The sequence below is a fragment of the Bubalus bubalis genome, chromosome 3 (assembly GCF_019923935.1).
Source record: "Bubalus bubalis isolate 160015118507 breed Murrah chromosome 3, NDDB_SH_1, whole genome shotgun sequence".
NCBI classification, from domain to species: domain Eukaryota; kingdom Metazoa; phylum Chordata; class Mammalia; order Artiodactyla; family Bovidae; genus Bubalus; species Bubalus bubalis.
This window is the reverse complement of record NC_059159.1, coordinates 160,291,600-160,314,201: the sequence shown is the minus strand read 5'-3', so window position 1 is coordinate 160,314,201 and position 22,602 is coordinate 160,291,600. Positions and strand designations below refer to the sequence as shown.

The following is a 22,602-nucleotide window of genomic DNA, read 5'->3' as shown; positions in this document are numbered from 1 at the left end:
TTTAACTGGTTTATAGCCTTATGAAAATGTGCTGAGTCCAAGGAGCTGAGTTTTTGTGAAATGTCCCTTCTCTCCATTTTCTGTCTTTCCCCAGACTTATGTTTAAAGAAGCATTTGAATGCATGAGAAAACTGAGAATTAATCTCAATCTGATTCACGATCACAACCCTAAGGTAACATTCTAAATCTGATATTTATCATAATGTACTTTAGGCTTGTAATTAATATGCTCTGAACTAAGATGTTTTGTTCTTTTTTTTATTCTTTTTTTGGGTAGGTGTTTCTTGAAAATGTGGAAACCTTCATAAGACAGATAGACTCTGTGAATCATATTAATTTATTTTTCACAGAATTGAAGTAAGTATTTTGAATAATTCATGAATATCATATCCATAATTTTCTCTTTTCTGATTAAGGAAATCAAACAGATAAATAGAGGAGAAAATTTACTTTCAATGTAGTTTTTTAAATCTCTAACTCTTAGATGCCACATGTACTGGATTTTTACTCTTTTCCCTTCTTTTTAAAACTGAGACTTTAAAACATGTCCTGAAAATTATTCTTTGTCATTATTTTTAGGTATACATATAAAAACTATTAATTGAAATAAATGGCTTCTTTTTCTGCAATAACTTTTATCTAAGTTTTTAAATGAAAAATTTTGAACATGTAAGAAAGTTGAGAGAGTTGTCCAGCGAGCATCCTGTACCATCACCTAGATTCTACAGTTCATATTTTCCTGTATTTGCTTTATCACTATCTACCATCTGTCCATCCACCATTCATCTTTATTTTAAACAAATTTCAAGGTAATTGTAGACATAAATCCACTTTGCCTGTCAGTACTTCAGCTTGTGTAACGTTAACTAGAGTATATTCTTTGTGTACAGGGTCCCACCCCTTCCATGTCAGATTTATCTGTAGCGAAATGCACAGATTATAAGTGTACCGTTCACTGAGTTTTGACAAATGTATGCTTCCATGCAGTCCTGGCCCCTGTCAAGATAGCGAACATTTCCTTCTCAGAAAGTTCCTCCAGATCCCTTCCCATTTATTCTTTCCCCACCCTTTTGGCAACTGCTTTTTTGAATTCTTCACTGAAGATCCATTTTGCCTGTTCAGGAACTTCATAGAAATGAATTGTATACCATAGTATTGACTTTTCTGTGTAAATAAAGTTGCTTTCATTCAGCATGTTATCTGGAGATTCATCCCATGTTTTTACATGTATCACTAGTTTATTCTTTTTAATTGCTCAGTAGTATGCCATAAAAAAGAAAGAAAGTGAAAGTGTTAGTCACTCAATCGTGTCCAACTCTTTGTGACCCCATGGACTGTAGGGCACTGGGCCCCTCTCTCCATGGAATTCTCTAGGCAACAATACTAGAGTGGGTTGCCAATTCCCTTCTCCAGGGATCTTCCCGACCCAGGGATCAAACCTGAGTCTTCTGCATTGCAGGCAGACTCTTTACCATCTGAGCCACCAGGGAAGCACAGTAAGCCATAGTATAAATATGCTACAGCTTATTTCTTCATTCTTCTGTGAGTGGACACCTGTACTAGACCCAGTTTGGGGCTATATTAATGTAACATCTATAAACATTACCATTTAAGTCTTCTGTGCATATGTTTCATTTCTCAGTTAGTTTCTCCACTTTTTGCTATATGTGACTATTTTTAAAATTAACTACCTTCCAAAAGCCATTTTTATTATTTTTTTTATTTTATTTATTTTGTTATTTTATATTTATTATCTCATCAACACTCCAGTATATGTGTTAGTAGTTTGATAGCTGGGACATATGTTTGGTTTGTGACCTTTTAATACATACTTATTCTTAGGGAAGAAGATGTTACAAAGACCATGTATCCTCCACCAGTTCCCAGCACTGTTCCACTGTCCAGCGATCCTGATGAGAAAAAAGTAGACCTTATCTGCGATGCTATGAGAGCAGCCATGGAGAACATAAACCCTCACAAGTACGTGTGCTGTCATGAGTTGGCATCTTTTGAATAACGGAAGTGTGTAGTAGTTTTTCTTCAGCTTGTTCATCGCTTTTACTGTGCTGTCCTTCACTGACCACTGCAGGTACTGCCTGTCAATACTCACCTCTCACGTGAAGAAAACGACCCCAGAGCTGGAGATTGCACTGCAGAAGGTACACGAACTTCAAGGTAGAGACATGTTGACAGTCTGTGTGTATCAGGGCCCTGACTGACGTCGGGTCTTCGGTCTTCGGGAGGTAGCCCTGACCAGGACCAGCACCACATCACCAGTTCAGAGTGTGGCCTTTTGGTCTCCACTTTAAAACCTGGGTCTGTTTTTTTTTGGTGCTACCCTACAAAGCATGTACCAAATCGTCAAAGGACTATTTTCTGTCTGGTGTCCACTTCTGTCAGGAAAATGTGTTACTTTCTCTTTTTGGTTATGCTGCTAGGTGTATGGGTTTTCTCCCCCAAATGATTTTGTTCTGTTGTTTCCTTACACACCGACAGGAAATGCTCCACCAGTCCCTGACGCTGTGAGTGCCGAAGAGGCCCTGAAGTATTTGCTGCTTCTGGTAGATGTTAATGAATTATATGACCATTCTCTTGGGACCTATGACTTTGATTTGGTCCTCATGGTAGCTGAGAAGTCACAGAAGGTATGTGAAGTTACTCCTTCAACATAGTTAGCATTTTTGTTGATGCGAACATGAGAGTGTGAAGCAGTGCTCCTGACGTGCAGAGTTTGGGCTGAAGTTACAGCCGTGAGTGCAGGCCTCCAGGCAGATCTGCCAGTCTCCAGGGTCCATACTTAAAGTTCATTTTCTGTCACTGTTCTGGCTTATCAGAGTGTTTTGATTGCTAGATTGAACAATTGAAATAAAGCCATTTGATTGTTTTCAAGTGTACAGGCAAAAATGAGAACAAATTCTGCTCTTATAAAGGAAATACAGCAGGTGATTTATATTCCAGTCCAGCTTTATCATGCAGCATCTTTTTCCAGTGGAAACTGGGAACCTGGAGAATAGAAGGGTTCGAGGCCTCTTTGTCTCACCTTGCCATGCTATGGTCCAAGAGTTTGAGCACCTCTGGTTTGCACATTTTTTATCTTTTTCTTTTTTTTTTAACACCCTCAGTTTCAGCCCCTATCATTCCTTTCTTTGCTCTTGCCAGAATGACCTTTCCAAAGAGGAAAATTTGATCCCCATTCCTCTGCTTACAATCCTTCATGGGCTCCACCTTCCCCCTAGGAAGAAGTTCAGAGGCTCCATGCTTAAAATCTCCTCTGTGATCTAGTATTTGTGTATCTCTCAGTTCTCACCTCTTGATGTTATCCCCTTTTCTCTGCAGTGGATGCGAGACAGTGCTTTTGTCTCCCAACTGCCACATACCTTTGCAGGTGGCATGACTTCTGTTTCCCCTGGGCCCATGCGCTTCCAGCACTCTCATCCTCTCTGTTCACCTGGCTGATTCTCACTCATCTTGGTGGAAGGATGCCCAGGAGACATTTTTTCAGTGAACTGTTGCTGGTGCCTCCCTGCCCAGCATCCAGGGACTGAATGAGATGGCCATCCTATGTGCTTTTATGACACCCAGTACCTACCAGATGTACCAGTCTATCTCCTCTACTAGATTTTAAGTTTCCCGAGGATGAGGGAATCTTGTTTTCCTTATTAACCTATGAAACAATTGGTATTGTGAGATTAAGCTAAGAGTTAGTCATTATTATTCAGAGTGAAAACTAAGAACACCCATATGTTAAGGCATTTTTTCCAAATGTGGTTTTATGTAGTTTGATTTTTTACATAATTAATATATTAATATACTACATATTTTGAAGAGGGCTTCTGTGGTAGCTCAGATGGTATAAAGAGTCTGCCTGCAGTGCAGAAGACCTAGGTTCAATCCCTGGGTCAGGAAGATCCCCTGGAGAAGGAAATAGCTACCCACTCCAGTATTCTTGCCTGGAGAATTTCTTGGACAGGGGAGCCTGGTGGGCTACAGTCCATGGGTTTGCAAAGAACTGGACATGACAGAGCAACTAACAATTTCGCTTTCACATATTTTGAAAATGCTGTAGCTTTGGATTTATTGCTACAATTACTATATATTTTTTTTTTTAAAGTAAATATTATCACAGCACTAAAATTATCCTTTAAAAAAATTTTTTTAGGATCCCAAAGAATATCTTCCATTTCTGAATACACTTAAGAAAATGGAAATGAATTATCAGCGGTTCACTATAGATAAACACTTGAAGCGATATGAAAAAGCCATTGGCCACCTAAGCAAATGTGGTAAGTATGAGTTAGTATATTTACTTCTGTTCAAATATTCTTTGGTAGGGTACAAATTGAAATCGAATGTTAGTTGAGACAGACTGATTTCAGTTTCCACACCTGAAAATGTTAACAGCTGTGGCTGCAGACCTGATTTTTGTCAGTTTTGATAAACTGAGGGTACAGTGATGTCTGAGTGAACTCGGGGAGCTGTCAGTTTTGAAAAGCTGAGGGTACAGCAGATGTCTCTGAGTGAACTCGAGGAGCCCCATAGCTCAGATCCTTTGAGTTAAGTGATCACCTTTGAAATCCACTCCGTGTCTCAAAATCACAATTTGTTGATGCTTCATTCTTATCATGGTGTATGCAAACACCCTGAGGAGACCCAGCTTGTCTGAGTGGCCATGGCTCCTGTGCCCTGAAAGACACAGTTCTGACTGGCAGTCGTGTGAAGTAGAACCGGCACCATGCCAGGTGGTCGTTTCACCCATGCCTGACTGGTGCTGGAACCTCGGCCTTCAGTATTCATGATTTTTTCCTGACGGCCGAGGCAGGGACGAGAAGAGTCGCCTGAGGTGCTTGCATTCAGGTCTGTGTTCCTTGGAGAATCAGGTTCATCTAGGCTAGGCTGGGACTCAGGCATGTGTATATGGTTAATAAGCTCCCTAGATGATTCTTATTAAGAAGGTTGAAAAAACACTGGGCTGGGTGGTCATTTCTCAGGGTCTGCGTAAAATTCCTTTTGAGCAGAACTCTGATCCCAATTAGTGCTTCTTAAATCTCAGAATCTGCAGTGGTGCGCATTAAAGTTCACATTCCTGCATTCCATTTCTCTGGATACTCTAATTATGCAGGTAAAAAGCTGCCTGGTTGGTTTTGTGTAAGGACCAGTGGTAGAGATGAAATCCATTATGCTTCTCCAGTCTTAAGCTTGTGTGTGTATGAATCTTATTCCTGTAGGACCGGAGTACTTCCCAGAATGCTTAAACTTAATAAAAGATAAAAACTTGTATAACGAAGCTCTGAAGCTCTACCCACCGAACTCGCAGCAGTACAAGGTGTGTAACGTGTGAAACGAGTGCTCCTGATTTTGCTTTGTGCTTCATTTGGAAAGGGATGAGGATCCTGTGTCCCTGACACTTTCCTTGGTTTCAAAGTTAATCTTCAAACTAATTACTCTTATCTTGAACTTCTTATCTGAGAGAATGGCCCTCATCTATTCCTCTTGGAAAGAGGTTGCCCAGGTCAAGGCATTGTCGCTGGATCCTCATCGGAAATACTTTGGGGGCTTCCATCCTGCCGCCTCCGGCCCAACCTCACTGAGCATCCTGATGCATCTTTCCCGTATAATTCTGCATAAAGTTTGGTTTACTTGTTTAAACAAACGTCTGTTTAGCTTTACTCACATGCTAGATACTCCGCTTGTCAGCTACATGAATTCTCACAACAGTCTGATAGGTGTTGTGCACAGTTTTTAAATGAGGAAGCACTTTGTCCGAGAACCTGCGATGTGGAGCCCATGCCATCATCAGCAACATTTTCACTTTGTCCACAAATTGCACAGATCTTCCTGTGATCTGGCCGCTGCCACCTCTTGAGCATCGGCTTTCTCTGCCAGCCCTCTACCTCCCTGTCCTTTAGCCCTCCTTGTCCTTCTAAACTCTGTTCTCCTCTGCCAGAAAACCATTCCTGGATGAAGTGCCAGACACTGAGCTCCCAGCACACCTCATTCTTGCCTTGGGGATGGCATTTATCAATCTGCTATGTACTGATTTTTTTCCCCCACCAGGCTGTGGGTTCCCTTAGGGGCAGGGACCCCATGTTATATCCCTCTGTTTCCCTGCCTAATGCTGAGCTTGGGGAACAGAGAATTTGGCCAAAGGCCACCTCTTTGCTCTCATGTTCATTATCTTTTCCTCTCTTGTGCACTCTCTGCTTCAGTCGTACTGGCCTTGTTATTCCGACCTGTGTGTTCCATACCCATTCCTGCCTGATCGCCACGGTGCCTTCTGTGCTCTTGGCGCGGAATACTCTCCCTTAACTCTTCACACAGCTTCTCCTCACAGCCCTCTGAAATAGCATTCCCATCACTCTGTCCCTTTACCACTGTCTGCCATTATACTGTTGACCATATCAGGTTTAATAAGTATGTTCTCATTCACCACCATAACAGTAGCTTGATCATGGTTCTTGTTAGTGTTTTTTAATTTTTTTTTCCTTTGTTATATTTTTTGCATTGCTGTGTTACTCCCACTGCCCTGAATAGTACTCAGTAATTATTTGTGGATGAACAAACAGCATATCCTCGGTAAGGTTTTGAATGAAAAAAAGATTGAATTCACTAGTCATCCACAGGGTTTTTCTAAGTAATTCCAAGGAATTTCAAGTATAATGACCAAGACAGCCTTCCCTGGAGATTTAAAGAACAAGTTACCACCTCTCCTCACTGACCCTGTGTCTCCTCCTGTTCCAGGACATCAGCATTGCTTACGGGGAACACCTGCTGCAGGAGCACCTCCATGAGCCGGCAGGGCTCATGTTCGCCCGCTGCGGTGCACACGAGAAAGCTCTCAGCGCCTTTCTGGCCTGTGGCAGCTGGCAGCAAGCGCTCTGTGCAGCAGCCCAGCTTCACCTGACCGCAGAGCAGCTGGCTGGCCTGGGCAGGACTCTAGCAGGTAAACACGGTCGTTAAGGTTCTTCCAAATGAGAACTTCCCCTAACGGTTTGAGTTTCTTTGGTTTCATTTGGAATTTTTGCAAATACCTGTAAGGCAGCCCACTTTGATGCCCTCAAAAAGGCACTGATAAAAATTAATTTGGAATGGCTTACTAGGTAGAGTAAAAGTTGAACTGCTACAAGAGTCCCCAGATACGATGGCACCGTAGGGAAAGCAGCTCATGTCTCTCTCTTGCAGTTCTGGCAGGTCTTCCCACGGTGCAGATCTGCCGTCTCTTGGGCAGTAGTTGAAGCTGGATTTTTTCCATATCTGTGTTCCAGTCCTCGGGGAAGGGAAAAGCTGGAGTCATGAGAGAACACTTTAACTTTTATTTTTTTTAATACTTATTTATTACTATTTTTAGTTATTTGGATGCAGCAGGTCTTAGTCGTGGCATGTGGGATCTAGTTCCCTGAACAGGGACCAAACCTGGGCCCCCTGCTTCGGGAGTGCAGAGTCTTAGCCACAAGAGCACCAGGGAAGCCCCAGGAACACTTAACTTTAAGTTGGCAATGACCTAGCTAACCCTCCTTCTCCATCTCATTCACTGAAACTCACACCTTATAGGTACACTTGTTACAGTGTAGCTGGGTAGCCAGGTGCCCTATAAGAATGTAAAGATGAATTTTGGGATGGAGCCATTCAAATACAGACAGTAGATTGTTGGAAAACGAAAACATAATGGCGGTTTTCAGAAATGAGGCCAAATGTGTAAGCAGTCCGAAAGCAGAGCCAGTTTAGCTGTTGCAGGGTGTGAAACCAGAGGCGAGGCTATTGCAGAGTCTGGTTTCTTAGAGTGGAGTGGCATCCCCAGAGTGCCCAGGAGAAGAGACAGGTGGGGCTCTGGCACTCTCAATCATGCTTGAAGTGAGTGGCTGGTATATTTTCCCCCTATTTTTCAAGAGTCTTGTAAATATTGTTATGATTTCCCCCAAAACAGTCCTGAAAAAAATTTCAAATTATAGCCTGTTAAACGTATGAACATATTCTAATTCGTTATTTCACTTTGTTTTTTTCCCCCTTGGGATAAAAAAAAAAATGTATGAGATTATGACTTTTCTTTTTCTGGCATTTTCTGGTTATTAGATGGGCTTCCCTGGTAGCTCAGCATATTGGTTCTGTAGACTCTTCTATAAGCCCTTTCAATTTCCAAGCTGAAGTCTTCTTACAAGTATTGAGAAGTCCTTATTTGATTCCTGTTAAAACTGTTTATTCTGCCTCCATTGATACTTCTGCTCTAGAAACTTGTTATTTGTAGCTTATACTTTCCAGCTCTGTTCTTGGGGTCTGTTATCTTACATTTTTTGTGACTCTTAGCTTCCAGTTTTTCATGCCTTATACTGCAGTATACCCAGTTTGCCCAGATGTTTAGCAGAAAAAGGTGGAGAAGAGAGATGCCAAAGATTTTTGGGAACTGTTATAAGGTGGAGTCACTTTATTTGTACATTTAACTTAGGCAGTTTACACAAGTCACCAAAAGAGAGAAAAGATAGCTGTTTAGTGGAGGTGACTCTTCCTGGTTTTGTAAATGATAATATGCCCTGGAATTAGCATGAAATAGAAGACATGAATCTGCCAGCCCCTTAGTTAACTTTGGTTTCTGGTGTGCCTCTCATCGAGGCACACTCCCACTCAACTGGACCAAGAGTGATTCTCAAATCTAGAGATACTGCCACATTCCTGACACATGCCAACCACCCCCATCTAGTGCTCAACCAAGGCAACAGCAGCATCTTCCTATTAGAGGAAGAAATGGATCAGTGAGAGTGCTAGGTCAGTTTCCACATGAATGCCTTTGTAAGCATTTGTTCCTGAATGATTTTGACTATATGTGATTTTCACATCCCATGCTAAATTTAGATTTGAACTGCCACTTTAGGATAGGACTCTGGTATTCCTGCCTATATCTCTCATAGAAATTCACAAAGTATTAATACTTTGCTTGATGCAGAAAAGACATACTGTCGTAGGTGGCCCAGTGGTATAGAATCTGCTAGCCAATGCAGGAGATGCACGTTAGATCCCTGAGTCAGGAAGTTCCCTGGAGGAGGAAATGGCAACCCACTCTAGTATTTTTGCCTGGAAAATCCCATGGATCGAGGAGCCTGGTGGTCTGCAGTCCATGGGGTTGCAAAGGGACATGACTGAGTGCACGCATCAAAGACATACTGATGAAGCATGTCAGCAAAAGAATGGTCAACTCTGTCTTAGCCAGTGCTTCACAAACATGTTTGACCTGAGAATGGTTTCTTGGTCCTGTCTTTCATTGTTCTTTGAACAATCTTGGGGAACACTTTTGAAAATGCTATTTTAAAGCAGCTCATTTTGAGTGTATACTCTGTAGAGCTCAATCTCCAATATGTCGGAGACCATTTTGATTTAAATAGTACCACTGAAAGCCACTTCCACTTGTGTTTTGGTAATGCTGATCTTAGCCAACTGTGAGAGTCAAATGCTTATTGTTGTCTTTGCAGGAAAGCTAGTTGAGCAGAGGAAACACAGCGATGCAGCCACAGTTTTGGAACAGTACGCTCAGGTAAACTCAGTTCTTCCCTTCTACTCACACCCCCGCAACGCACACACACCAAGTCATTATTTCCCATTTGTACCTTAGCAATCATGAAAATGAAAGGAACTGTGGGTATTTAGGAAATCCAGAGATAGTATTTCCCTTGAAGGTCTTCCATCTTGCCTACTTGACTTGGAAATCTAAATTCAGTATATCTCTAAATAATTGTAATTTCTGTGAGATAGAATATCAAAGAACTCTAATATGCACTAGTGGCTTGACCTTGGTGGAAAGTAGAAATTAAATCATAAGGCAGTTATATTTTTTATATTAACATACCAAAGTAGGAACAATGAGAAAAGACCATTCTAAACCAAAGTGATTGAACTTGAGACCTCCTTTTTTGGCTTTCACTCCCATTGTCTCTCTTGGAAATGTCTCTTTTACCTTAGGCAGCTTTTTGGGTTCCCGTTTTCCAGCAGATTATAAAGTATCCATACCAGCTTTTGATAGAATTGTAGATTTATTATGAAAATAGTAAATCCATGCATTGCATGGGCCACAGACTCAAAGGACACAGGCATACACATGTTACCAGGGATTCCTTCCTTCTAGAGTGTTGGCCTTTGATGAGAAAGTGTTGTTACAATTGTTACTAGCAGGCACACTTGCATAACTAAATTATGATTTTATAATACTTCATTGTCTTTTGTGTAATAAGGATGAGTGAAAGAAGATAACTAAAATTTGATATCACTAGATCCTAGAAAGAGAATATGGTGATTCATCTGAAAACATGAAGACATATCCCACTGAAGATGGTTAATTAAATGGATAGGAGGCTCGCTTGAGATTTCTAACATTTCTCTTTGATTCTTAGGATTTCTCTGTCTCTGGTCTCGTTACCCATCTGTCCTTGCATGTTGTCTCTTTTTTCCATTTGAGGTGTTATCATATTTATCATACTCATTTTTTAATTCCCAGCCTCATAATCTCAAGATACCTGCCATATCAGTGTCCGGTTCTGATGCTTGCTCTGACTCTTCAAACTGCATTTTTATCCCTTTTTAAAAATGCCTTGTAATTTTTTGTCAAAAGCTTAATGTGATACCTGGGTAAAAGGAAATTTGATCAGAAGCCCTTTAGTGACGTGATGAGGCTGGGGTTTGGGTAGGAGGAGACGTGTTCTCTAGTCCTGTGATTAGGCCTCAGTCTTTGAGTATGTGCTTTAGCTGTGAACTTCACCAGGGCTTGTCAGTTTTTTTTCACCCCTCAGTAGGACGGGAAAGTTAGAGTGGGCCAGAGTTGGGTATTTCTCTGCCCCCACATTGGAGGTCCTGGTGAAACCCTCTTTGATTAGGCTCTGGCAAAATATTTTCTCTTGAGAGCAGGTCTTGTTGAAATCGGCATGCTTTGGGTATATTTTCACGTCTCCTTTTTCCTTCCCCCCTGCTAGAAATATGAGGATATTTCCTCGCATTCACTATGAGAAGTTCTCTTAAGGCTCCTGGAGGTAAAAACTCATAAAAATGTAGCATCTCCCTAAGTATGGACCCCTATAGAGTTTTTAACTCTTGGTCTTGTCTACAGTGAGTGATATTAGCTAGAGAAATTCAGTCTTTCACCCTATGTGTGATGTTTGCTAGTTTTTGGCAAAGGAGTTGTTTGTTCAGTAGATGTGAGAAACTGGTAAGGCTCTTACTGGGTTTGGCAAACTACAACCTGGGGGCCAAAGCTTGCTGACCACCTGTTTTGTAAATAAAGTTTTATTGGAACATAGACCCACCAATTGTTTATACATTGTGTGTGGCTGCTGTTGCACTTAAAACAACAGTTTGAGGACTTGTAACAGTCTGTCCCAGAAAGCCTAAAATATTAACTGTCTCGCCTTTTATGGAAAAAAATTGCCAATCCTTGCCTTCGTGGGTTGAGAAAATTCTCCTCTGTTTCTGGTTCTGAGAGTTTTTATCATGAATGGGTATTAAATTTTACCAGATGACTCTTAAGATACGTTTTTTGTTTAGACCAGTGATAGGGTGAATTGCATTGACTTTTTTTTTTTTTTTTTAACTATAGTTGATTTACAATGTTGTGGTAAAATACAGGAAAGTGATTTGGTTTTGTATGTGTGTGTATGTGTGTGTGTGTGTATATATACACATTCCTTTTTTATATTCTTTTCCGCTCTGGTTTACCATTGGATACTGAACATGTCGACAGCTCTCTGCACGATGCAGTAGGACCTTGCTGTTCATCCATCATATGTAATGGCTTACCTCTGCTCGCCCACCCTCCCACTCCGTCCCTCGCCTACCTTCCTTCGCAGCTGCACACCTGTTCTATAAGTGTGAGTGTGTTTCTGTTTCATAGATGGTTCATTTGTGTCATATTTTGACTCCATATAAGTGATATCACGTGGAATTTGTCTTTCTTTTTCTGATTTTATGGTAATCTCTAGTTGCATGCCTGTTGCTGTATATGGTATTGGTTCGTTCTTTTTTATGGCTGAGTAGTAGTCCATTGTGTATGGACCACAGCTTCTCTCTCCATGCATCTGTTGATGGACATCTAGGTTGTTTCCGTATCTTGGCTGTTGTGGATACTGCTGCTGTGAACAATATGATATATGTACACATACACAAGAGAGTTCCAGAAAAACATCTCCTTCTGCTTTATTGACTATGCCAGAGCCTTTGACTGTGTGGATCACAATAAACTGTGGAAAATTCTGAAAGAGATGGGAATACCAGACCTCCTGACCTGCCTCTTGAGAAACCGTATGCAGGTCAGGAAGCAACACTTAGAACTGGACATGGAACAACAGACTGGTTCCAAATAGGAAAAGGAGTACGTCAAGGCTGTATATTGTCACCCTGCTTATTTAACTTCTATGCAGAGTACATCATGAGAAATGCTGGGCTGGAGGAAGCACAAGCTGGAATCAGGATTGCTGGGAGAAATCTCAATAACCTCAGATATGCAGATGATACCACCCTTATGTCAGAAAGTGAAGAAGAATTAAAGAGCCTCTTGATGCAAGTGAAAGAGGAGAGTGAAAAAGTTGGCTTAAAGCTCAACATTCAGAAAACTAAGATCATGGCATCTGGTCCCATCACTTCATGGCAAATAGATGGGAAACAGTGTCAGACTTTATTTTTCTGGGCTCCAAAATCACTGCAGATGGTGACTGCAGCCATGAAAGTAAAAGACGCTTACTCCTTGGAAGGAAAGTTATGACCAACCTAGACAGGATATTAAAAAAACGGAGACATTACTTTGCCAACAAAAGTCCATCTAGTCAAGGCTATGGTTTTTCCAGTAGTCATGTATGGATGTGAGAGTTGGACTATAAAGAAAGCTGAGTGCTGAAGAATTGATGCTTTTGAACTGTGGTGTTGGAGAAGACTCTTGAGAGTCCCTTGGACTGTGAGGAGATCCAACCAGTCCATTCTAAAGGAGATCAGTCCTGGGTGTTCATTGGAAGGACTGATACTGAAGCTAAAACTCCAGTACTTTGGCCACCTGATGCAAAGAGCTGACTCATTGGAGAAGACCCTAATGCTGGGAAAGATTGAGGGCAGGAGGAGAAGGGGACGACAGAGGATGAGATGGTTGGATGGCATCAGCGACTCAGTGGACATGAGTTTGGGTGGACTCCGGGAGTTGGTGATGGACAGGGAGGCCTGGCATGGTGTGGTTCAAGGGGTCACAAAGAGTCGGACACAACTGAATGACTGAACTGAACACATACACACATAGGGTGGAATATTATTCAGTCAAAAAATAATGAAAAATTGGTGCATGCTACAGTTTAGATAAAACTTGAAAAGATAATGCTGAATGAAATAGATATAAAAGGACAAATATTGTATAATTCTACTTTTGTGAGGTACCTAGAGTAGTCAGATTCATAGAGACACAGTAGAACAATGGTTGCTGAAGGTGGGGGGTAGGGAGAGAGGGGAGTTATTGTTTCATGGATATAGCATTTCCTTTTTGCAAGATAAAAGTTTTGGAAATTGATAGTAGTGGTGGTTTCACAACAATGTGAATTTGCTTGATGCCCTTGAACTATACATTAAATGGCTAAAAGGGTACATTTTATATTGAATTTTGCTAGTCAAAAAAATAAGGGGAGGAAAAAGGAACAAAGAACTGATGAATCTTTAAAACATACACTTAATAAAAGAAGCCAGGCACAAAAAGTCACCTATTTTATGGTTCCTTTTATATAATATATCCAGACTATGCAAATTCAGAGAGAAAAAAAGCAGATTAGAAGTTACCAGGGGGTGAGAGGAGTAGAAAATACGGCGGGATTGGTTAATGGATATGAAGTGTATTTATGTGATGATAAAAAAAATTTTGAAAGTAGGAAGAGCTTTTGATTACACAACATTGTGATATAGTGTGTATACACTTTAAATATGTGTATATTTAATATTATACACTTTAAAATTATTCATTGTATGTTATTAATATATGAATTTTATGTCAATAACACACACACACATTGCTGGTCAAGCAAAACACATATACTGTGTTTCTTTGGGACATGGTATAGGTCTGAAATGATCCTCTGGGGTCTGGGAAGAAAATGTTTATTTAGCCTTCTTAGTTGAAAGTAACTTATTTATCAGATCAGATCAGTCGCTCAGTCGTGTCCGACTCTTTGCAACCCCATGAATCGCAGCACACCAGGCCTCCCTGTCCAACACCAACTCCTGGAGTTCACTGAGACTCACGTCCATCGAGTCAGTGATGCCATCCAGCCATCTCATCCTCTGTCGTCCCCTTCTCCTCCTGCCCCCAATCTCCCCCAGCATCAGAGTCTTTTCCAATGAGTCAACTCTTTGCATGAGGTGGCCAAAGTACTGGAGTTTCAGCTTTAGCATCATTCCTTCCAATGAACACCCAGGGCTGATCTCCTTCAGATTGGACTGGTTGGATCTCCTCACAGTCCAAGGGACTCTCAAGAGTCTTCTCCAACACCACAGTTAAAAAGCATCAATTCTTCGGCGCTCAGCTTTCTTCACACTCCAACTCTCATATTCATACATGACCACTGGCAAAAGCATAGCCTTGACTAGAATGACCTTTGTTGGCAAAGTAATGTCTCTGCTTTTGACTATGCTGTCTAGGTTGGTCATAACTTTCCTTCCAAGGAGTAAGCGTCTTTTAATTTCATGGCTGCAGTCACCATCTGCAGTGATTTTGGAGCCCAGAAAAATAAAGTCTGACACTGTTTCCACTGTTTCCTCATCTATTTGCCATGAAGTGATGGGACCAGATGCCATGATCTTCGTTTTCTGAATGTTGAGTTTTAAGCCAACTTTTTCACTCTCCTCTTTCACCTTCATCAAGAGGCTTTTTAGTTCCTCTTCACTTTCTTCCACAAGGGTGGTGTCATCTGCATACTTGCGGTTATTGATATTTCTCCCGGCAATCTTGATTCCAGCTTGTGCTTCTTCCAGCCCAGCATTTCTCATGATGTACTCTGCATATAAGTTAAATAAGCAGGGTGACAATATACAGCCTTGACGCACTCCTTTTCCTATTTGGAACCAGTCTGTTGTTCCATGTCCAGTTCTAAGTGTTGCTTCCTGACCTGCATACAAATTTCTCAAGAGGCAGGTCAGGTGGTCTGGTATTCCTATCTCTTTCAGAATTTTTCACAGTTTATTGTGATCCACACAGTCAAAGGCTTTGGCATAGTCAATAAAGCAAAAATAGATGTTTTTCTGGAACTCTCTTGCTTTTTTGATGATCCAGCGGATGTTGGCAATTTGGTCTCTGGTTCCTCTGCCTTTTCTAAAACCAGCTCGAACATCTGGAAGTTCACGGTTCATGTATTGCTGAAGCCTGGCTTGGAGAATTTTGAGCATTACTTAACTAGCGTGTGAGATGAGTGCAATTGTGCGTTAGTTTGAGCATGCATGCTAAGTCGCTTCAGTCGTGTCCGACTCTGTGCGACTGTTTCTTTCTAGAGTTTCCTCTCTCCTCTCTGTATTCCCTACTCACTCCCATACACAAGCACGCACATGCATGCACGCACACACACACTACACACAGATGTACTTTTTCACCAAAATGAAAGTATACTTTTTGTAAATTTGGTTTGTTTCGCTATAATCTTCCTCTCTCCATGTTGACACATTTTAATTTATCCAATAATGAAAAGTTAAGTTCCCTCAATATTCCAAAGTTGTTTATAGTAGATCGATCCAAATTAGATTCCTCTTAGGTCTATGTATTGCATTCATTATGTTATGTTCTTTAAATCCCTTTTTATCTAGTTTATACACACCTTTTTTATGATAGAGATTACTTGAAGAAATCCAGCCAGTTGTCTCTTATTTCATCTTTTAAAAACGTGTTTTGTTTTATGTGCTTTTTAAGAACGTAATTATATATTAGGGTACCTAATCAAAAGTTCTTAGTGGTAAGTATGTAAGCATCACAAATGGCTTAAAGACTGTAGGATATACATGTCTACTAATTTCAGTTTTGTGTAGGTTTGAAGTTGTTTGAAATGCAAAGAGAAAAAAATAAGCATTAAAAGAAAAAACGGTTTGGAAAGTTACAGTTCTAGTCTACCCTTTTTTCAAAGTGGGGTCTTGTTAATTCAGGAGCCCACCTAAATCTCCTGAATCAGACTTGGAGGTGCAGCTGGGGAAATGGGCATTTCTAACAGTCTCTCTCGTGGTTTCAGTGCTCAGGGATGTAGAGAGATGATGCTCACCTTGTGTTTTGTGGTCATTTAGAGAATTGACACTCCTTATTTGTCTTTTGCATCAGCATCTATCAAGCATCCGCTCTAGGCCAGACCCTATGCTGAGATCTGGGATTGTGAGCAAGAGAGGCAGCTCTTTGGGCAGTTTTGCAGTTTGATATGGTGGCATCTGACACGCTTGCCCCATTAGCCTGTTATCTTCCTTGATGTTCCCTTGTCAGGACCATGAAGAAGCTGTGCTCGTGCTGTTAGAAGGAGCTGCCTGGGAAGAAGCTCTGAGACTGGTAAGAGGCCTTCAGAACTCCCTGCCTGAAGTGCTCAGCAGAACGAGGGCCTGCACGGGGGACACGGTGTCAGCCGGAGTCCCTGGTCTTCTGAAGCTTCCAAGGTTTGGTAGAAGTAGTTCAGGTTCTGGTCTAAGGATAAGCAGTGCTTTTTAAATCATTTAAATAATTTATTCTTGAGGTGTGGAATTAGTCCTCTAAATGTGAAATGTTACTGTTTTTTACTGAAATGATTTGGGTTTTCTTTGGCCGCCTTGTAGGCCTGTTCCTCTGGAAAATATCCTGGTCACCTCTGAAAGCAATCCATTCCCTAGCATCTTAACTTTCCAGTGACTTGAAGTTTTCCTGCCTAAAATTATCTTATTTTTCCTTTTAGGTACACAAGTATAACAGACCAGATATTATAGAAACCAACATAAAGCCTTCCATTCTAGAAGGTGAGGGTTGTGTTTTAGAAAGAATTCCTGATTTGGAAATATCAAGATGGGGGGAGAGGGAGATGGGAGAGGACTGTCTTTGCTGTTACATCCTTTAATCATGTCAGTGATGAAAGAATGCATTTTACTGAGTCAACCAGAGTTCTCCCCTGGGTGAGGTCATTGAATTCTGACCACGGTTTTTAAATGTGCTATGTTAAATGGGCTTCCAGTGGTAAAGAATTTGCCTGCCATTACAGAAGACGTGGGTTTGATCCCTGAGTCGGGAAGATCACCCTAGAGAAGAAAAATGACAGCCCATTCTAGTATTCTTGCCTGGGAAATCCCATGGATGGAGGAACCTGGGAGGCTACAGTCCATAGAGTCATGAAGTGTTGGACAGACTTGGTGTCTAAACAGTAGCAACAATGATGTTAAATAGTCAGACATGAAATATTTGAATGTTAAAAACCTGTGGGTAAGATACAATTAAAAATTTTTGCATTGGGGAATAGTTGGTAAACTTGCATATGAGTTATTGGATAATATCATGTCATGGTTAATTTTCTGCATTTAATAGTTGTATTGTGATTGTATACATAATATCCTGATTCTTAAGAGAGAAATGCTAAAGTATTTAGGAGGGAAGGATGGTATCTGTAACTTCCTCTCAAAGGGTTCCACAAAAATAATTATGTGTGTGTGAGACAGAGTGGAGAGAGAAACAGGAAGCCAAAAATATAGAATAATATTAATAATTGATAAATCTAAGTGAAGCGTGTGTGTGTGTGTATTCATTGAACTGTTGCAACTTTTAATGTAGGTTAGAACTTTCAAAATAAAAATTTTTTTTACAATAAAAAGAAGGGCTTTTCCTGTGGCCTTGTGGTTAAGACAGCTTCCAGTTCTGGGGGCACAGGTTCAATCCCTTTTCGGGGAACTAAGATCCTGTATGCTGCACAGCATGTCCAAAAAAATAATAAAAATGAAAAGGACCTTTGCAGAAGGTTAATCAATAACAGATGAGTGTTAATCAGTTCTAGAATACTCTAGTGTACATTGTAATTCCTTAAATGCAAAATGTAGGAGTAGGATGTCAGTTTGACGTATAGACATCTTTGGGAGTAGAGGTTGCTTTTAAGCCCTGCACAGTCTGCCCTGTAAGTAATGTCTAGCCTTTCTGACATTAACATGCATTCACATTCTTACCCTGTCTGCTCTCTACTACCCTGTCCAACTTAAAACTGGGAGAGTTCTCTGTGCATCATTCTCTATACGTACTCCTACCTGGGTCCTGGAAGCATCCTTCTGGGCCCTGTAACAATCCTTCTAGCTCAGTCTTACTTGAATTTTTCTCCACTAATGAGAACCTAGAAAAATGCTGACTATTCATCAGCAAAGACTGAATACTTATAGGTTTAGGAAGCATTTCATGACTTGCTTCCTATTTTTGTTAATAGCTTCCTGTACACTCCTTTTATTTTCCAGTCCTCTCTTGGGTTAGATATTAAAGACTCTTATTCAGGTAATTTTAAAAGTTTAGTGGTAGAGTGTTTTCTAGGATGATGTTGATGAACTTTAAGATCTTGAATCTCAATCTCTAGTTCATTCTCCGAAAGCATTGTTGGTTAATTCACCATTAAATTTAAAGAAAAAAATCGTACTTGAAAAACTTGATAACTTGTTTTCTTTTCATTAAGCTCCAACTCCCTTGCTAACCCCTCACTCTATTTTTTTCCCTTTGCTTAAACATGTTTAAATTATTTTCCATCTGTACCCTCAGCCCAGAAAAATTATATGGTGTTTCTGGACTCTCAAACAGCCACATTCAGCCGCCATAAAAAACGTCTGCTGGTGGTACGAGAGCTGAAGGAGCAGGCCCAGCCCGTGAGCCTGGGTGAGTGCCTGCCCGGAGGCAGTGCAGCTCGGGGCTGCTGGGGGCAGCGTCACACTTGGTCTTATTAGCCGCTTGCTGTGCCTCCCGCAGTGAGGTTACTGTGCCAAGTGGAAGTCTGAGGCCTCTGTGAAGGGCGTGTGTGTGTCTTTGTCATGGGTACTGGTCTACCAAACGTCCCCCACTCACCCAGCCAGGGGAACTGACTGCAGTGTTGACAGAATAAATCCCCTCATCTCCAGAAGTTCCTTTGCTTTAAGAAAAGAATAAAGACGTTTGGTAAAGAGCTGGCTTACAGTAGTAAAATTGTATTTCCTGTCTATTGGTGACTAGTAGCTATTGCTGCCTTGACTGTGGTCTGTTGAGCACAAGCAGAGCACCTCCTTTTTTACTGACGAATAGTTGATGCGCAGCCTTGTGCCAGTCTAGTGGCTCACTTGTACACGTGTGCCCTGTTTTAGATCCGCTTTGTACCGGTTTTCCTACCTCGTTAGAGGTGACCTGGATAACGATGGTTCATTCACCCTGCTGCAGGTGAGCCTTGTCTGCAGGGGCTTTCAGTTCCATGTCTGGTTCTTCCTTTCTAGATGATGAAGCGCCCCACGGTCCAGAGTCAGACCTCTTCTCTGAGACCAGCAGTACCATGAGCGGCAGTAACTTGAGTGGCGGATACTCACATAGTAACTCGAGGATATCAGCGTACGTATCACGTGCACTCAGCACACTGACCGTCCCCTGGGTGTGTGGAGAAAGGAGAAGTGAAGAGGTCAGTTTTCCACCAGGACAGTGCAGCAGGACGGGGAGGACTGTGGAAGTTGTGTAAGGACCTTCCCAGCGTGTCCGAGAGATCAGACTTGACTTCAGCTGTCTTCTGCTGCAGCTTCGTGGCCTGTGTGTTTGCCCGTTGCTAATACGGCACTTACACTGGGTACTCAGTTTATATTTAACATCTGATTTCATTCATTTAACAAATATTAAGTGACTATATGTAATGTGTAGGCACTGGAAAACTAGAAAGATTATAAAGAAAAGCAAGTTCACACTTCTTCAAAGTTCAGTTGGTCAAAAGTGTTTACTGAACTAGCTGCAGTGGATATTACAGAAGCCCTTTAAGGAGATGTGAATTAATAAGAATTTGTAGACTTACTTGGGAAACAGAAAACAATGCATGATGATGTATTTAAACCAAATAGTGTTTTGGGAATTTAGAATGGACATCTGTGGGATTGGGTGGGATAAACAGAAACTGCAGGAAAGCCACCCAGACTGGGCTTTTGGGAGTTGGGGTGAGGGTCCCAGATGAAACAAATGGCATAATTAAAGACCTCTGAGGCAGGAAAGAATGTGGGGTTCATTTATACATTTTATGATATTCAAATTCCAATCTGATATGTCTGTCCTCTTAAATTTAATTTTGTTGCCTTTAAATTTATTTGCTTTTTACTACAAAATTGAAGCTGGTTGTTCTCATTCTTCCAGCTCTGATTATCAGATGTAATCTCATTTTATTCAGTATCTTTTTTTTTTTTTTTTTTTTTTTTTTTACTTTACAATATTGTATTGGTTTTACCATACATCAACATGCATACGCCACGGGTGTACATGTGTTCCCCATCCTGAGCCCCCTTCCCACCTCGCTCCTCATACCATCCCTCTGGGTCATCCCAGTGCACCAGCCCCAAGCTTCCTGTATCCTGCATCTTAATCAAAACTTCAAGGCCAGGCATCACTTTTTAGGGCTTTCCTTATTATTTCCTGCCTTTTCACTACCAATTGAACTTTTTATCACCTTCACCATTTTCCCCAAAATACAAGCACCATCTGTATATACCCTGGTTTCCCGGTGACCATAGTTATTGCTACATTCATTGTAATCTGCTGAGCGCAAGGAGAGCTCTCTTTTTCTCTATTGAGGCATAATTGATCTACAGTGTGACAGTCTCAGCTGCGCAGCACAGTCACTCAGTGATACACATACATGCATTCTTTGTTTCTATTTTCTTCCATGTGGTTTATCACAGGATATCAAATATAGTTCCCTGTGCTACACAGTAGGGTCTTGTTTATCCATTCCAGTGTAGTACTTTGCATCCACCAACCCCAAACCCGCAGTCCATGCGTCTCCCTCTCCCTCTCCTCCCCTTGGCACCCACAGGTCTGTTCTCTGTCTGTGAGTCTGCTTCGTAGGTTCATTTGTACTGTATGTTAGATTCCGTGTATAAATGATACCGTATTTCTTTCTCTTTCTGACTGACTTCACTTACTTTGATAATCTCAGTTGCATCCACGATACTGCAGGTGGCATTGTTTCATTCTTTTTATGTCTGAGTAGTATTCCATTGTATGTATGTACCACATCTTCTTTATCAAGTCATCTGTCAGTGGATCTTTAGGTTGTTTATGTCTTGGGGCTGTTGTGAGTAATGCTACTATGGACATAGGGGTGCATATATCTTTTTGGGTTAGAGTTTTCTCCAGGATATGCCCAGGAGTGGGATTGCTGGATCATATTGTAATTCTGTTTTTAGTTTTCTGAGGAACTGCCATACTGTTTTCCACAGTGGCTGTACAAACTTACATTCCCACCAAGATTACAGGAGGGTTCCCTTTTCGGCACACGCTCTTCAGCATTTCTTGTTTGTAGACTTATTAATGATGACCGTTTTGACTGGTGTCAAGTGGTACCTCACTGTAGTTTTGATTTGCATTTCTGTAATAATTAGTGATGAGCATCTTTTCACATGCCTGGTGGCCATCTATCTGTATGGTTTTTTTTTTAGAGAAATGTCTGTTAAAATCTTAAGCCCATTTTTTGATTGGGTTGTTGGTTTTTTGTTGTTGAGTTGTATGAGTTATTGGTGTATTTTGGAAATTAAGCCCTTGTCTACTGCATCATCTGCAAATATTTTTCTTCCATTCTGTAGATCGTTTTCATTGTTTTTTTATTGTTTCCTTTGCTGTGCAAAAGCTTGTAAGGTTGTTTACTTTTGCTTTTATTTTTATTGCCTTGGGAGACTGACCTAAGAAAGCATTGGTACAATTTATCATAGAATGTTTTGCCTGTGCTCTCTTCTGGGAGTTTTATGGTGTCATGTCTTAATTATGTTTAAGTCTTTAAGCCATTTTGAGGTTATTTCTGTGTACAGTGAGAGGGTATGTTTTAACTGCGTCTGTTTACATGTGGCTGTCCAGCTTTTCCAACACCAGTTGCTGAAGAGGCTTTTCCCGTTTTATATTCCTGACTCTCTTGTAGAAGACTAACTGGTAGTAGGTGTGTAGGTTTATTCCTAGGCTCTCTCTCCTGCTCCATTGAGCCACATGTCTGTTTTTGTGCCAGTGCCGTGCTGGTTTGATTCCTGTAGCTCTGAAGTACATCTCAAGTCTGGGAAGGCTATGCCTCCTGCTTTGTTCTTTTTCTTCAGAATTGCTTTAGCAGTTCTGGGTCACCTATGGTTCCATAGAATTTGGGGATTATTTGTTCTAGTTCTGTGAAACTGTCATGGGTCATTTGATAGGGATTGCATTACATCAGTAGATTGCTTTGAGTAATATGGCCATTTTAACAATGTTAATTCTTGTAGTCCAAGAACATGGGATTTCTTTCCATATCTTTGAATCATCTTCAGTTTCCTTTCTTAATGTTTTATAGTTCTCAGCATATGAGTCTTTAACCTCCTTAATCAGGTTTATTCATAAGTATTTTGTTTTGGGGACTGCGATTTTGAAAAGTATTGTTTTTTCACATTCCCTTTCTGATATTTCATTGCTATTATAAAGAAATGCAA

At 40.9% G+C, this 22,602-nt stretch overlaps 1 protein-coding gene across 1 annotated transcript in view; it reads left to right on the top strand.

Annotated features, from left to right (window-relative positions):
- Positions 1 to 22,602, top strand: part of ELP1 (elongator acetyltransferase complex subunit 1) — a 63,782-nt gene that overhangs the window by 30,738 nt on the left and 10,442 nt on the right. Inside the window, exons 21-33 of the mRNA XM_044940399.2 lie at positions 95 to 173; positions 278 to 357; positions 1,843 to 1,980; positions 2,090 to 2,175; positions 2,497 to 2,645; positions 4,160 to 4,283; positions 5,226 to 5,323; positions 6,739 to 6,940; positions 9,456 to 9,517; positions 16,445 to 16,507; positions 16,884 to 16,944; positions 18,707 to 18,820; positions 19,405 to 19,516. Of these exons, the coding sequence (XP_044796334.2) occupies positions 95 to 173; positions 278 to 357; positions 1,843 to 1,980; positions 2,090 to 2,175; positions 2,497 to 2,645; positions 4,160 to 4,283; positions 5,226 to 5,323; positions 6,739 to 6,940; positions 9,456 to 9,517; positions 16,445 to 16,507; positions 16,884 to 16,944; positions 18,707 to 18,820; positions 19,405 to 19,516 (1,368 nt within the window). The remainder of the gene's footprint in view (positions 1 to 94; positions 174 to 277; positions 358 to 1,842; positions 1,981 to 2,089; positions 2,176 to 2,496; positions 2,646 to 4,159; positions 4,284 to 5,225; positions 5,324 to 6,738; positions 6,941 to 9,455; positions 9,518 to 16,444; positions 16,508 to 16,883; positions 16,945 to 18,706; positions 18,821 to 19,404; positions 19,517 to 22,602) is intronic.